Here is a 14,217-nt window from a genome sequence, read left to right as displayed (position 1 = left end):
CTGACGCCAGCGGGTGCTGCCCTTGCCAGGTCGCCTCCCCCTGGGGATTCCACTTCCAAGTCCGCATAGTGGAGCTGGTGGGGGCCACTCCCGTTATTGGGTTTTAGTGGCACACCGAGCAAAGTGGCCACCTCGGAGGTGGCATTTAAGGAATGGCAGGGGCGGAGGAGTGCCCCTGACGAGGTCTGCATGTGAGTACTGAGCTGTCAACAGGCGGCGATTCCACAGCCTTAGTCTGGTAGGAGAGCAGACCCGTCTGCCCAGTGGATGGATCAATGAGGAAATGGACGGAGGCATCGCTGGTGGAGCCAGGACCATTTCTAAAGGGCGAGGGAATGAAAGACTGGCCGCTGGCCGGGCCGATGAGCAGGTATATTTAAGGCCTGGGTGGAGCTGAGAAGATGCCTGGGGGTTCTGACGGTGGAGAATTCCAGCGTGGGGCCCTGAGCTCTATGGCGCTGGTCTCCCTGGGTTTGTGGCGGGGCCTACGCGGGATCACAGGCTGCTCTTTGGCCCGAGGTGCTCTTACCGCAGTGGTGGTTTAGGACTGACCGAGACGTTGAAAGTGGTGAAGGTGTCACAGCGGCCTCCCAGGGTGGGGTCCATCAGCAGACAGTCGATGCCGTAGGCCACGCCCAGGTCAAACAGGAGCTCTCGCTGCACAACTCTGCACATCTGGCCATTTAGAAAGAGCTCGCCCTGAGAGAGCGGGGGAGAGAGAGTCAGCAGACCCTCAGACTTCCTACTTCCCAGGCCATATAAGGTGGCCTACACCTGCAAGAGTCCACACCTGCAAGAGTCAACACCTGCAAGATTCAGCAAGAAGTGGAAAAAAACCTATCGATACATCCATCTATCATCTGTGCATCATCCCTCCGTCTCCTATCATCCATCATCTATCTATCCATCACCAACGCAGCTCTCTCAAACAGCACTACTATGTCTCAGGCTCCGTTCTATGCCCTTGACCTGTGCAAATTCTTTTAATCCTAGCAACAGCCCTAGGACGTAGCGACTGTGACCACTCCCATTTGCAGATGAGGAAACCGAGGCAGTGAGAGGTTGTGACCTGCTCAAGGTCACACAGCGTAGGTGGCAGCATAGGCATCTCAGTGCCTGCTCGACTGGCCCCTCGCAGTGCCGCACCCACACAGGAGAAGCACAGGCGGGGGTCTCGGGGGGAGCGATGATGACTCGCCCCAGCTCAGGATACATTTTGCTGCCACGCTGCTTCAGGTCAGTCACTGAGTTTTCTTACTCAGCACCAGCATCTAGCAAAGCGCGTGATTCAACTTCCCTTCCAGGAGATGCGAGCGATGGGCTTCTACTTTATAACGATAATGCTAACTCCTCCTCCACATCCCAGCGTCATCTGGACACACCATCTCATTTCATGCTCCCAACAATCCTGGGGCTTCCTTCCCCAAGGATGCCCAACGACTAAGTTGATGGGTATATTCTTCCCCCAAGATGTGAACTGCTTGTAGAAAGTTCCGTGAGACGAGAAAAGATAAATGTCCACATCCATAGATGGGGAAGAGAGAGTGGGATTCACTGCAAGGAACCCCAGAAAACTGTGGGGGGAGCCATGCATATTTGCTCGTGTGCTGTGTGACTGTGGCCAAATCACTGAACTTCTCTGAGGTTCAGTTTTTTTTTTTTTTTTTTTTTTTTTTTTTTACCAAGTAAATAGTTAATGATTCCTGATCCATAGGGTTGGGATACTGATCAAGGGTCAATATCACAAAGTGCTCTGAAAGCAATATCAGCATACAGAGTAAGCTGTGGGTGTTCTTATCCTTCAAGATGGGAGTCCACTTTGGAATAGTATGATAATTTCAAGAGTGTAAGTACACTGTGATAATTTTCTAAAAACTGGAATGAAAAGATGCTAATATTTCTCAAACTCAGTTATAAATGTTAATGCAATGACGATTCAAACACCAAAGGGACTCTGACCACAAGATGTAAGCCGCATGGAACTTGTTGGAAAGCCTAAAAAGAAATCGACTCAACTGGAAGATGCATCTCTTTTTCCCTTCCTCCTTCCTGGGAAGTGGGCACAGTTGCTGGAGTCCCAGCAGCCCTGTTGGATCTTGAGGTGTCTTAGAGCCGAAACTATGTGCTGTAGAGAAGGAAGAAAAATACCTCTCTCACTAGCTCTGGATTGGGCACCTCCAGAGATAATAAATTCTTATGTTTAATCCATTGTCATTTTTGATTTCCCATTGTATGCAGTTTAATGGTATCAGATCTATGTATTATATGGAATTATGGAAGGTAGTTTTTAGGAAGTAACCTACAATGTGTGAAAATGCAGACCTTCTCTCTGGGGGCTGGTCTAGGAAGTGAAGCCCAGGGCTGGCACGACCTCCAACAGGGCTAGAGGTGAGGCCACAGGGAGGCTGGGAAGGAAGAGAAAGGAACAGCGGTGCATTTTCCTGCTTTTGGAGTATTAAAAAAAAAAGCAATTGGAACCTGCTGTCCTCTAGCTAGGGGGTTTCCTGCCAGCAGCCGCGAGGCCAGGCTGGCCAGGATTTCCCAGGTTTTTTGTATCCACTTTGCCCTCCCGGAGACAGCACCCCCAAATGCACAGGAAAAGGAGCTTGCTGTCTCCGAGCACAGAGCTGGGCATCTCTGGACGGGGAGGAGGCTGGAGCACAGCTTGCTGTTGAGGCATTTTCAGTCCCTGCCCCTGGGGAGGACACTCACGATGTCACTGCCAGCTCCGCACTTCACACTGAGCTCCGAACCCTGCAGGGTCTTCCAGGCAGATCGGGGCAGGTCGGCAGCTAACACCTGCGGGAGAGAAGTGCCCGTGAATACCTGCCTTCGGGCTGAAGAAGGGCGGGAAGGAGCTCTGCCCAGGAGCCTAATGCAGATGCAAAAGTTTTTGCACAAGTTAAAATAATTCCGGCTTTAGAATGACAGTAGACGTGATTGAAAGAAAGAATAACCGTGGGCTTTGCCAGAGGTTGGAAGTCCCAACTGGCCACTGCCCCACGGGTATGCTTGGGGGCTCTGGGACGATGCCGTCTCAGTGCAGGGGGCCAGTCAAGGCTCAGGTGCTGTCTTGGATTAGGCTGGGAAGGGGTTTCTGGTGCCCCTCGACAGGTCACATGGAAGTCTTGGTCCCCAGGACCTTACACTGTGATCCTATTTGGAAACAGGGTCATTGCAGGTGTGATAGTGAGGTGAGGTGAGGTGCTCCTGAGCAGGACTCGGTTCCAGGCAGGTGGTGCGGTAAGCAGAGGAGGGGAGGGGATCGCCCTTTGAAGACACGGACACACAGGGAGTGGATGGCCCTGTGACAAAGGGGGCGGAGATCGGAGGGACATGGGCACTGGCCAAGGAACTCCAGGGAGTCTAGAAACCACTGGGAGCTAGGAGAGAAGCTGGGGATAGCTCTCCCCCTGCACCTTGGAAGGAAGAGCTTGCCTGGCACCTCACCTGCACATATCTGGCCTCTGTAAATGGAGCGGGTGACTCTCCGCTGTTCCAAGCCATCCCACCCGTGGTGATTTGCTATGTGGCCCTAGGAAAGTACTCCAGGTGCTAAGAACGAACCAAAGTCAGGGCATTTCGCCTTCTTGGATTGGACTGCTCAGCTCTGGAGAGAAACAGGAGTCCTGGCTTCTCTGATTCAGCTGATCAGTTCAGGGATCAATGGCTGATTATATCAAGACTGGCCAGTTGCAGCAGGGTGTGGTGGTACATGCCTGTAAGCCAGTGGCTGGGGAGGCTGAGGCAGGAGGACCACGAGTTCAAAGCCAGCCTCAGCAACTTAGCAAAGCCCTAAGCAACTCAGTGAGGCTCTGTCTAAATCAAATACAAAAAAGGGCTGGGGATGTGGCTCAGTGGTTAAGTGCCCCTGAGTTCAATCCCCAATACCAAAAACAAAAACAAAAAGTTAGCCAGTTGCTTGCCAGACATTTTGGAATTGGGAGAGAGAAAGAATCCATTTGGAAAACCTTGGGGCATGTTGTCAGCAAACATTCTACCATGTGAACCCAGGAAGGGAAAGGCTGGTTTACAGTCCACCAGAGGAAAGAAGCTCTTGGGTATTGGTTAAAATTTAAAATTAACCCTTCACCTCTGCTCAAAAAAAAAAAAAAAAAAAAAAAAAACAATCAGAATGGCAGGTCCAAGGAACAGAACCGAGGGTGGTGGACTTCAGGGTGCAACTAACCACAATGGGTGAGGGAAGGTGAGGCCTCCGTCCCCTGTGGAGCCTAGGACACACCAGTAGTTCCTGGACAGCGGAGACTCCACACTGGACTTTGTCATCCCTGGGGACATTCTTGCACCCACACCTGCATTTAACAAATGCCGTAGTCCCCCTTTATATGTGGGGACACCCTCCAAGACCCCCAGGGGATGCCAGAGACCATGGGTAGTACCAAACCCTACACACACTTTGTATTTTTCAACACATACATACCCATGATAAAGTTCAACTTATAAAGTAGGCATACTGAGAGATTAACGACTATTAAAGTAAGACAGTGGTAATAATACGCTGTAATAAAATTTCCAGCAGCTCTGCTCTTGTGCTTTGGGCCCTTATTAAGGAAAATAAGGGTTACCTGAACGTAAGCACTACAATTATGCCAAAGCCAGTCTGATGACCCAGGTGGCTTCTCCGTGACTAACGGGCAGGGAGCATATTCAGCAGGGGTACATTGTACGGAGGAATGATCCACATCTCAGGCGGGAGGGGACAGATGGTGAGAGGTTCACCATGCTACTGAGAACGGCGCACAACTGAAAACATGAATTGTCTATTTCTGGAATTTTCCGTGTAGTAACTCTGGATGACGGTTGACTTTGGGTAACTGAAACTCGGGAAGTGAAAACGTGGGCGAGCGGGAGGCGACCGTACCTTGGAATCTCGGATCACGTGGAACTTCAAGTACTCCTTCAGCTTGTCCTTGTTGACTGGGTCGAACAGGAAATTCTGTTGTTCAGGGGCCAGGGCTTGCAGGGCGTGGTCCGTGGGCCAGAAGAGAGTGACGGGGATGTGAATGGGGTCAGTGATGACGCTCAGCAAGCCCGAGTCCTGGAACACAGGGAGTCAACCCCTCGCTGGCGAGAGCACCTGCCGGGCAGCCGGGCTGGGCCACTAAGGCGCAAGGCCTCTCTGGGCAGCCCTGTCTGAGCCGCGCCCCAGGCTTGTCAGGACTCCACTTGGCTCAAGAGTCACTTGGCCAGAAACTATAGGCTTATCGTATCCCAAACATTCTGACCCACATTTCCTTACAAAGCAAGTCAGAAGGTCAAATTCTAAGCTTTCATGAATAGGGAAATAAACCTAGATTTTAGTGAGTGTCTTTTTTTTTTTGACACAACTTCTACCCATACATCTTAATTTCTGAAGGACTAGCCACACATTTTCCTCACATTCCATTGAAAGAGTAACACCTAAGGGATAGTGAGATAATCCACAAATTTATAAGGTTCCTAGATGCTAAATACCCCAAGAAGAAACTGGGCGATGAATGTGGAGAAATCATTTTGAGAGCCGTCCACAACCTGGGTGCCTCATGAACATTTTTTCTTTTAATGATTCCAGCAACATCATAAAATAGGTCTTATCCTTTCCTTTTATGGAACCCCAGAGAGGTTTTCTAACTTTTCCTAAAAGTCAGTGTTCAGCCGGGCCCGGTGAACAGGGGTGGCTGGCCGTAAGTTCCAGGGGTGGTGGGTGCTTGCCTGTAATGTCTTTGGAGATTCTCATTCTGAATGTCTTGAATTCCCCATTTCTAGCAAGCACCCCCTGAGGGTCTGAGACTCAGACCTTTCCTGGGAATGACTGGGATCATGCTGAGAGGTATGCAATGTGCTCTGGGGGACAACCGAGTTCCTGGAGCCCTGTGGGGTCTGCTCAGGGGAGTGGGGAGCCCCCTGATTCTCCTCCGTAATCCTTTGTTTGATCAACCTTTGGTCTAAGCCAAACCCGGGAACAATCTCTGACGTCGGAAAGACGTGGTTTTGAATGCAGTCTCTTCCTACCTCCTGGGAAGACCCCCGGAGCTTCCCCTCTCTGCAATGGAGATGGTCATTGCAGATGTGGACCACCAGGGCATCCTGCCTTCCTCCCTGTCCCCAGCCACCGGTACTCCAATGGCTAACCCGGCCAATGTGCATCACCGAGCTCCACAAACCCAACAACACTGAGAGTGGAGAGGCAGAGGGCGACTTTGCTCTCCAGAACTGAGGTGTCCCCAAGTAGAGGCAGCAGTAGCTGTGACATAAACAGGATCAGCGACCATGATGCAAAACACTTTCAGGCAGTTCTCCCGAGCCCTCTGCCCAGGGCATTTACCTGTATTAACTTGCTGAATCTGCTGTAGCCGTGCCTCACTGCCACCGTTGTAAGATTTTGCTGCAAAGAGAAGAAGAACGGACTTGACAGCTTTCCACGTCCTGTTCACTCAGCTGACAGATGAGGGTGGGCTGTGGGCTCACCAGCGCCCCCTGCTGCTCTCTTCAGCCCAGACCTTTCTGCATCATGGAGGCTGGAGGGCTGAGCCCTGCCTTTTACCAGACTCCCAAAGATAGTGCAGGGTCCACCAAGCAGAAGCCCAGTGCAAAACTTGGTGGAAATGAATAGTGTGAGATGGTAATGACTGTGAGCAGTGACATGGGGCCTTCTGAAGCACCATGTGGAGGCATCTGCTGTCCAGTCTCCAGTGTCCTTTGTGGAGACTGGAATTTACAGAGCTGCTATGCCAGAGCAGCCCTAGGCTGAGATGCCCCAGTGTCAGATTAGGCTTCAACCTTCTAAGAGATTTGGTGATGCACATATATATATATATATATATATATATATTTTTTTTTTTTTTTTTTTTTTTTGATGCCAGGGATTGAACCCAGGGGTGCTTAACCACTGAGTCACATCCCAAAACCTTTGAATTTTTTATTTTGAGACATGGTCTCACTAAGTTGCTCAGGATCTCGGGAAGTTACTAACGATGACCTCAAATTTGTGATCCTCCTGCTTCAGCCTCCAAGCTGCTGGAATTGCAGGCATGTGTCACCATGCCTTACTGTACCTAGTATCTTAAGAAGCTCCTTTTTGTATAAGAGAGGTATAGTGGATTATTTGGTCTGCAATGAAGGACCCAGGTCCTTCTAATACTAATAAATAAAAATAAGAGTTAAAGTGTTTTTTTATGTCCATTGGAAGGAGTTTTACTCCAAGTTTAGTTTAGTGATATCTATCTATCTATCTATCTATCTATCTATCTATCTATCTATCTATCATCTATTGATCTCCTATGTACCTATCTATCATCACCTGTCCTTGCAGACACTGAACAAAAACTTATAAAATGCATGTATTGATTTAAAATAGACCTTTACTTGTTTTGATCGTCTAACAATAATGTTTACTAGGCTTTTGGTGATAGTTTGAGATTGAAGCAGCACAGCTAAACTGTTTCACAGGGATGCTGAGTCAGCATGGAGATAGTGGTGTTAAATCACCTGTGCTGAGGACTTGACAGCAAGTTCACCTACCAGAATCTTTCCGGAGTTGTCTCTGGGGATGATAAGCAAGTTTTGGGGAGATAGTAATTTGTCTATGATATGGATGATTCCATTAGTTGTGATGACATCACTGGATATGATCTTAGCCTTATTGTTTAAGTATACTGTATCCTGAAATCAACCAGAAAAGAAAAAAAAAGAAAAAAAAATGAACACAAGGAAAAACAGACACAAAATAACTTCTCAGAGGATGCTTCTGTAATATGTTAAATCATCAGGAGCAAAGTCCAAAGATCCAAGTTACTTGAGCACTTTAAAAAAATTATGATTATAAAAGGAAAACCAAGACAGGAATGTAACTTTCACCTGGAGAAGTTAATAGCAAATAATATATAATCAAACACAACAGTCAGGCATTTCTGAAATATGCAATAAACAAGCATTTCAGAATTGGCTTCTTTTTAATACATTTTCTCTCTATCATTATTACTTTACCCCTTTGCCTGCTTCTGAATTTGAATTTAAACTCAGTGAGTTTTTTTGCTGTGTGACCTTGGACAAGTTACTTAACCTGTCTGAGCTCAGTTTCCTTGTTTGGAAATTGGGGATAATAGTAGCATTTTTACATAATGGGGGTGTTTTGAGAATTAAATGAGTTAGTACAAATAAAAGACTTAGAATAACGTCTGCACGCAGGAATCACTCACTGTAGGTTAGTAGTCACGATAGCTGGTATTACTCTAAGGAAAAGGAGGAGAGAGAGGCCCTGGGAGGACAGGCAGACGCTCTGACCTGAGAGACGGAGATGACAATCTGCTCTCCTTGGAGGGAAGTAGCGTTTGGGGTCAGTTTCAGGTTCTCCAGTAGCAGCTGCTGGCAGGCGACCACGTGATAGCGAAGAATCTGGGGCATTTGGCCTTGTCTGTCCCAGTCTTTGATCTGTCACAGGAGGCCAGGGGCTCAGGCCAGAGGCAGGCTCTTTTGCTGGGACCTGCTCTCTGGCCTGCTCTGCTCCACGCTGGCCCCATCTCCTCCCACCCAGACTGTGGCAGTGGGCGTCAGGCATGGTTTGAGTCAGGTCACAGGGCAGAGGCCATTCAGGCAGGAGGCAGGAAGAGGCCAGGTTCCTTCCCTGCCTCACCATGGACACTCAGAATGGCAGGGCCTCACGTGCCTCTGGCCCAGTATCTCACAACATGGTCACCTCCCAAGCCCTGCGACCTGCTTCTCAAAGAGAATCTTCCAGGGAAAGGTCCTGGGAAATGTCCCCTTCTCCGAGGGGTGGCAGGGTCAACTTTAAATCTTTAGGATTGGGAGAGATCATGCCGTTACCTCCATTTAGAATGAAAAATGCAAACCTTAAAGTCAGTATCATAAAATGCCCACAATATTCTCAAGGTTCCATGATAATTCCTTTGATGCATTAAAAAAATGACAAATTATGTTTCTAATTATTTTTGTGTACTGGGGAATGATCTTGGACAAATTACTTTGCTATGTTGTGTGCATGCACGAGTACGTGACCATGAGCCCCACCATTATGTACAACTGTAATGCATGCACAATGAAACAGAGAAAAGACTGTTTTTGTGCCCAAGCTTTGGGGATGGGGACTGGGGATGGGGACAGAGCTTGATCAGCAATTGCCAATTCCTGGGTTTGATCCCCAGAACCCCAAAACAAAACAAAGCAACAACTACAAAAACAAAAACAAAAAACAGAAACGAATATGTCCTTGCTCCACCACCTGCTAGTCAGGTGATCTTGGGAAATTAGCTCTCTCAGTGTCCTGACTGTAAGATGGGAATGATAGCTGCACTCGGTTCACAAGGTTGTTGTGAAGACGGGTTGAGCACGTGTAGGTCAGGCACTCAGAACAGCATGCTCAGGAAATGGTAGTTATCTCTACTACTAATGGGTAACAGCCTGAAAACCCAGTGAACAGCAAGGCTCTGATAAGTCCTGCAAGACAAGGACCTACTTAAATGCCTTTAATCTAGCATCTTCCCTTGCTCCTGCCTTTCTCTCTCTCTCTCTCTCTCTCTCTCTCTCTCCTTCCTTCCTTTCTTTCTTTTTCTTCCATCCATCCATCCTTCCTTCCTTCTTTCTTGTCTATCTAGCAGAGACACTTGAGACTTATTAATCCCCTCCAGCTTCCTGCTCTGTATTATAAATGTCCTTGCTTCTCTTGACAGTGGTCCCTATGCTGAGAAGCAGCCCCTTCTGATGTCATTCAGCTCCTCCTGGTCCTAGGTCTCCTGCTCAGAAAGGTCACCGCTGTTGGTCCCAGTGCAAGGTCCTCAAATCACATTCTAACCCCAAGCCTCCTCCACCCACACAGCCTCCAGTTTACCTGGGGTTCCTTGTCAAAGGCTGTAGACAGAGGTGCAAAAACAGTGAAGGGGCCAGGCCCAGCCAGTTCTCGAATGACATGTGTCTGCGGGAGGGAAGGCGGAGCGTCCATCAGGCACTTATACAACGCAGGTGAGAGACTTCCTCTTAACACAGATGCCCGCAGGGGCTCAAAGACGGACCAGAGAGAGTGGGCGCTGAGAGCGGAGGGGAATCCGATGCGGGGACCTGGGTTTTAGTCTGGAATTCCAGGTGAGCCCAGATCCTCTGCCACTGAGATCACATTTATTCTTTTCCAATTATAAAATTAACACGTGCTCATTGTATTAAAGAGTTTGAAAATAATCCTACCAGCTAGAAGCAAGACCTATTATTTTCAGATTTTCTTTTCCAGCAACTTCTTCTCCATGTCAATATTTTGCACAATCAGGATAATCACACAAACATAAAAACCAAGATGATTCGCTTTTAGAATCTTCTTGCAATTCTAACCTAACAGTGTTGCTTCAGTGAACTACGTTTTCTTCTTTTAGTGATCATTCAGATGCACAATGTGCAAAGAAACCAGACTTCAGACTTTCACTAAAGTGTTCACCAGCTGCCCCAGTCCTTGCTTTCCTCTGGTGTGGCGGGGGCTTTCTCAGGTACAGTAGTGTGTCACTGAACTACGGGCACATTCTGAGACATGCATTGCCACGTGTGAGCAGCACAGACCCAGGTGGCACCGCCGCCTCACCCCTGGGCTCCTGGTGCAGCCAGTGCTCCTGGCTCAGGGGACTGCGCTGCGTGCCTGTGAGGAGCAGGAACGATGTCTGAGCACAGAGCAGGCCCAGTGAAGCCAGGACGGAAGTGAAACTCAGTGACCCAGCACCCAGGCACTTGAACGGAGCTCGAAGGACAAGGACGTTGTCCTGGGTGGTCAGCGAGTAGGGAGTGGTGGTGGCAAGGACGCCACTGAGCTCTACACTCAGGTCAGGCTGCAGTTATAAAAAGGTGTTTTTCTTTGATAATAAGTTCACTTTTTTTTGCAGTGCTGGGGATTGAACCCTGGGCCTTGTGCGTGCGAAGTGAGCACTCTGCCAGCTGAGCTACATCCCCAGCCCGCTTTTCTTTTACACTTCAAACTTTATAAAAAACTTTTGGACTCTTTCGACTATGTTGTCACCCTATGACATCACAATGTCTACGATGTCACCATAGCCAATGGCTATGTCACCCTATAACATCACAGTGACTGACGTCACCATAGCAAATGGTTACGATGTCATCCTATGACATCACAATGGCTACAATGTTACCAGGTGAGTAGAAATTTTCAGCTCTATTATGATCTTAAGAGGCTGCCATGCACGAAGTGTCCGTGTGTCACACAACTGTGCTGCATTCTTCCAGGTAGAACAGGGCCAGTGAGCGTTCATCCCTTTCCTACACGCTGCTCACCTAAGACCCAAAAGATGCAGGTACAAAAACAGGGCCCAGTTCAGACACCAGGGTGAGACTTTCTTCCACCTCCACCAACTGAAGGCCACAACTCTATCCTGTGTCTGGCTTGAGATCCAAGGGTCATAATTAAAGTTTTTCTTTTGCACTGCTGGGGTGGAGCCCAGGGCCTGGCGCAGGCCAGGCAAGCACTTTGCTGCTGAGCTGCACCCTGGCCCAGCCCCAGCTCTCACAGCTGGCCACCTGCACCTTCTTACCTGGATCTGGAAGAAATACTGGGAGGTGTTTGGGTCCTTGGGAAGCTCCTGCAAACAAAGACACAGTGGTTTTGCTTTAGGCCTGTGAGTCACACGCAGGAATGATACAGAGTCATTGTGGGACAACTTTTCTAAGATTGCAAGTACCCACCAGCCCCTCCTCTGAAAACCTGCACCAATGACTCTCTTTGGAGTCTCAGCTGTGGGCTGATATTCAAATGACTGTGTGGACACACTGTGTGTCCCCAAACCTTCTTGAAATCTAGGTCTGATTTTGTGAAAGATTCAGTCATTTCCAAAATCAATTGAGCTTTGAGAAAACTTTAAAATAATACTTCAAATATTTACAAAAATGTTTCAAACATAGTTGAAATACTTAAAAACCTCAGTTAAAAGTTTATGGCAAGTTTGGCTTTTCAGTTAGCATGAATATTTGATCAGCCAAGTAGAAGGTTGCACGTATGGTCCTGTCTCATTCTTTAGATCTGGTACAGGTGCATGGGTGGGGACACACAAAGAAACACACAGTGTGACCCGTGTCACGGGGATCCTTCTGAGTTACCATACTGGGTCTGGTGCACACATCGTTGTATTTAATCCTTTTGACAACTGGTAAGGGCTGGTACCATTGTTATTTCCTTTTACAGAGTCAAACACGGATACCCAAAGGTGATATCCTATGCTCAGAGTTGGAATGTTACTACCCTGCAGGTGTGCATTCAAACCCAGAACAGCTGGTCAATCTTAACTCTTTCCAACTCACTCTTTCCCAGGTCAAGTGAATTGCAGGTAACCACAATTCTTTTTCATTGCCAAATTATATAAAAATATCCTGTCACAGTTTTGTAGAGCTTTCCATTTTACCAAGCTCTTGCACCTCCGTGCGCCACCTGGGTTCTCAGCACACCTAGGGAAGTAGAGTTTACTTTGTGGAGACGTGTCTTGTGTTACCTGGTAGATGTTGCCACGGCAGGTAAATCCATCCCCAGTGTAGTTCGCCTTGCAGGTGCAGGTCCTTCCATCTTTTTCAGTGTGATTGCAGATGGCAAATGGACTACAGCCGCCATTTTTCTGCTAGAATTGCAGAGGTGTGGGGAATGGAGTCAGTTAGTTTGCCAAGCAATTCTGTGTTGATATTTATTTTTTGAGGAATGGGGTGTAGCTCAGCATAGAGGGTTTGCTTTGCATGTACGAGGCCCTGGGTTGTACCCCCAGCACCACACACACACACACACACACACACACACACACACACACACACTTTTTTGTGTGTATTACTGTCTAACTTAGATGATTTGGCCTTATTTGTCTTTTCCTGAACTTGCCTTCCAATTCTTTATGGTAGTAAAGACCATCTTATTTACTTGGACTTGTATCCCAAGATGGAAGGTCCATCTGAGCAGATCTCCAGCCCTCTGTAAACCCAGAGTTGCCAAACTGTGAACTTCTCAGCCCTTGCGGATGAGCTGGAAAGGCACCAATCTTGTTTGACAATTCCCATCTTTGGGCTACACTCTGATTTGATCCTAGGAAAGGTGCCAGCCATCAGGCAGACTGCAACCAATACAGAAGGGAGCACATTGCCCCTGCCCTCAAAGAGCCCACAGGCTGTGGAAGACGAGACAGGAGCTCAAATAGAAGCACAGTCAAGCCAGCACCAGGGGAACACCAGCCAGGGCTCTGCACCCCGAGCAACCTTTCCAAGTGGGGAAGGAAATTGCAAAGCCCAGGGAGGAAAATCAGATGCAGTTGAGCAGGGAGGGAAGTCAACAGTGTGCTGTAAAATCCTCCTTCCTACCCACCCTCTTTCCAGAAGTATTTGTGGAGTACAACATTCTGGCCGTGGGAGGGACTGACCACCCTAGAACTTGCCCCAAGCTGACAAGCCCAGTACATGGTTTAAGAAGCTGACACCCGGGGTCTTCAACCATCTCCCAGGGACCTGTATCTTCCAGCTAAATACGCTGGACTTCAGCTGTCCCCATACCCAGCACACTCGAGACCACCAGGTGAGCCCTCTCTCGTCCCACACCCTTATCAACTCCAGATCTCAGCCAACCCCAGGTTGGCCCCCACCATGCAGGCCCTCCCCTCCATGTTGTTCAGGACGCCCATCCTCTGACCGTGCAGCCACTGTGTCCTGTCCTCACAAATCCTCCTCTTCACTTCCTGCAGCTTGCCACCTGCCCTTCAGGTGACACTGTTTTCTTCCAGCACCTGCCATGCTCCGTTGTCTGGGCGGGACATGGTCTTTCATACTGTGCTTTGCCATTTCCAAATCACTTCTCCTCCTGGGGTTTTAGTGAACCCCAGCTCCCCAGAAGCACATGGCAGCTGCAGTCTCTGCCAGATTTTCCTCCTTGGTCCTGATAATGGTCCCTGGGTCGCTCTGTTTCTCTTTACACCTGTTTCCACTCTTGGCAGCGGCTGCATCCCTGTGGCCCCTACTGCCCATGTTCCCACTTCCTGGGTCACCCCTGACTTTGTAACCAACATTAACTGCACCTGGGAACCCTATTTCACGCGCCCTGCACTGATTCTGACTTTACCATTACCTCCTCTAAGGCCTCCACTGACCCACAGGGCCTCCCACCTTTGAGCTTTCTTCTTCCTACTTCCCACCTGTCCCTTTGGGTCACTTGGCCTGCAGCCCAGCTGGTGAGGAGGAGCACTGTGT

The 14,217-nt window shown here is 48.7% G+C and overlaps 1 protein-coding gene across 1 annotated transcript in view; it reads right to left on the bottom strand.

The window, feature by feature from the left end:
- Positions 1-14,217, bottom strand: part of STAB2 (stabilin 2) — a 158,642-nt gene that overhangs the window by 28,056 nt on the left and 116,369 nt on the right. Inside the window, exons 45-53 of the mRNA XM_079142890.1 lie at positions 12,492-12,611; positions 11,541-11,588; positions 9,845-9,928; positions 8,284-8,430; positions 7,522-7,662; positions 6,326-6,385; positions 4,883-5,059; positions 2,713-2,799; positions 553-699 (exon numbers count right to left, since the gene is read on the bottom strand). Of these exons, the coding sequence (XP_078999016.1) occupies positions 553-699; positions 2,713-2,799; positions 4,883-5,059; positions 6,326-6,385; positions 7,522-7,662; positions 8,284-8,430; positions 9,845-9,928; positions 11,541-11,588; positions 12,492-12,611 (1,011 nt within the window). The remainder of the gene's footprint in view (positions 1-552; positions 700-2,712; positions 2,800-4,882; positions 5,060-6,325; positions 6,386-7,521; positions 7,663-8,283; positions 8,431-9,844; positions 9,929-11,540; positions 11,589-12,491; positions 12,612-14,217) is intronic.

The sequence above is a fragment of the Sciurus vulgaris genome (assembly GCF_902686455.1).
Source record: "Sciurus vulgaris genome assembly, chromosome: 5".
In the NCBI taxonomy this organism is placed as follows: Eukaryota; Metazoa; Chordata; class Mammalia; order Rodentia; family Sciuridae; genus Sciurus; species Sciurus vulgaris.
Note: the sequence above shows the minus strand (reverse complement) of the source record. Positions and strands in the feature narration are given on the sequence as shown.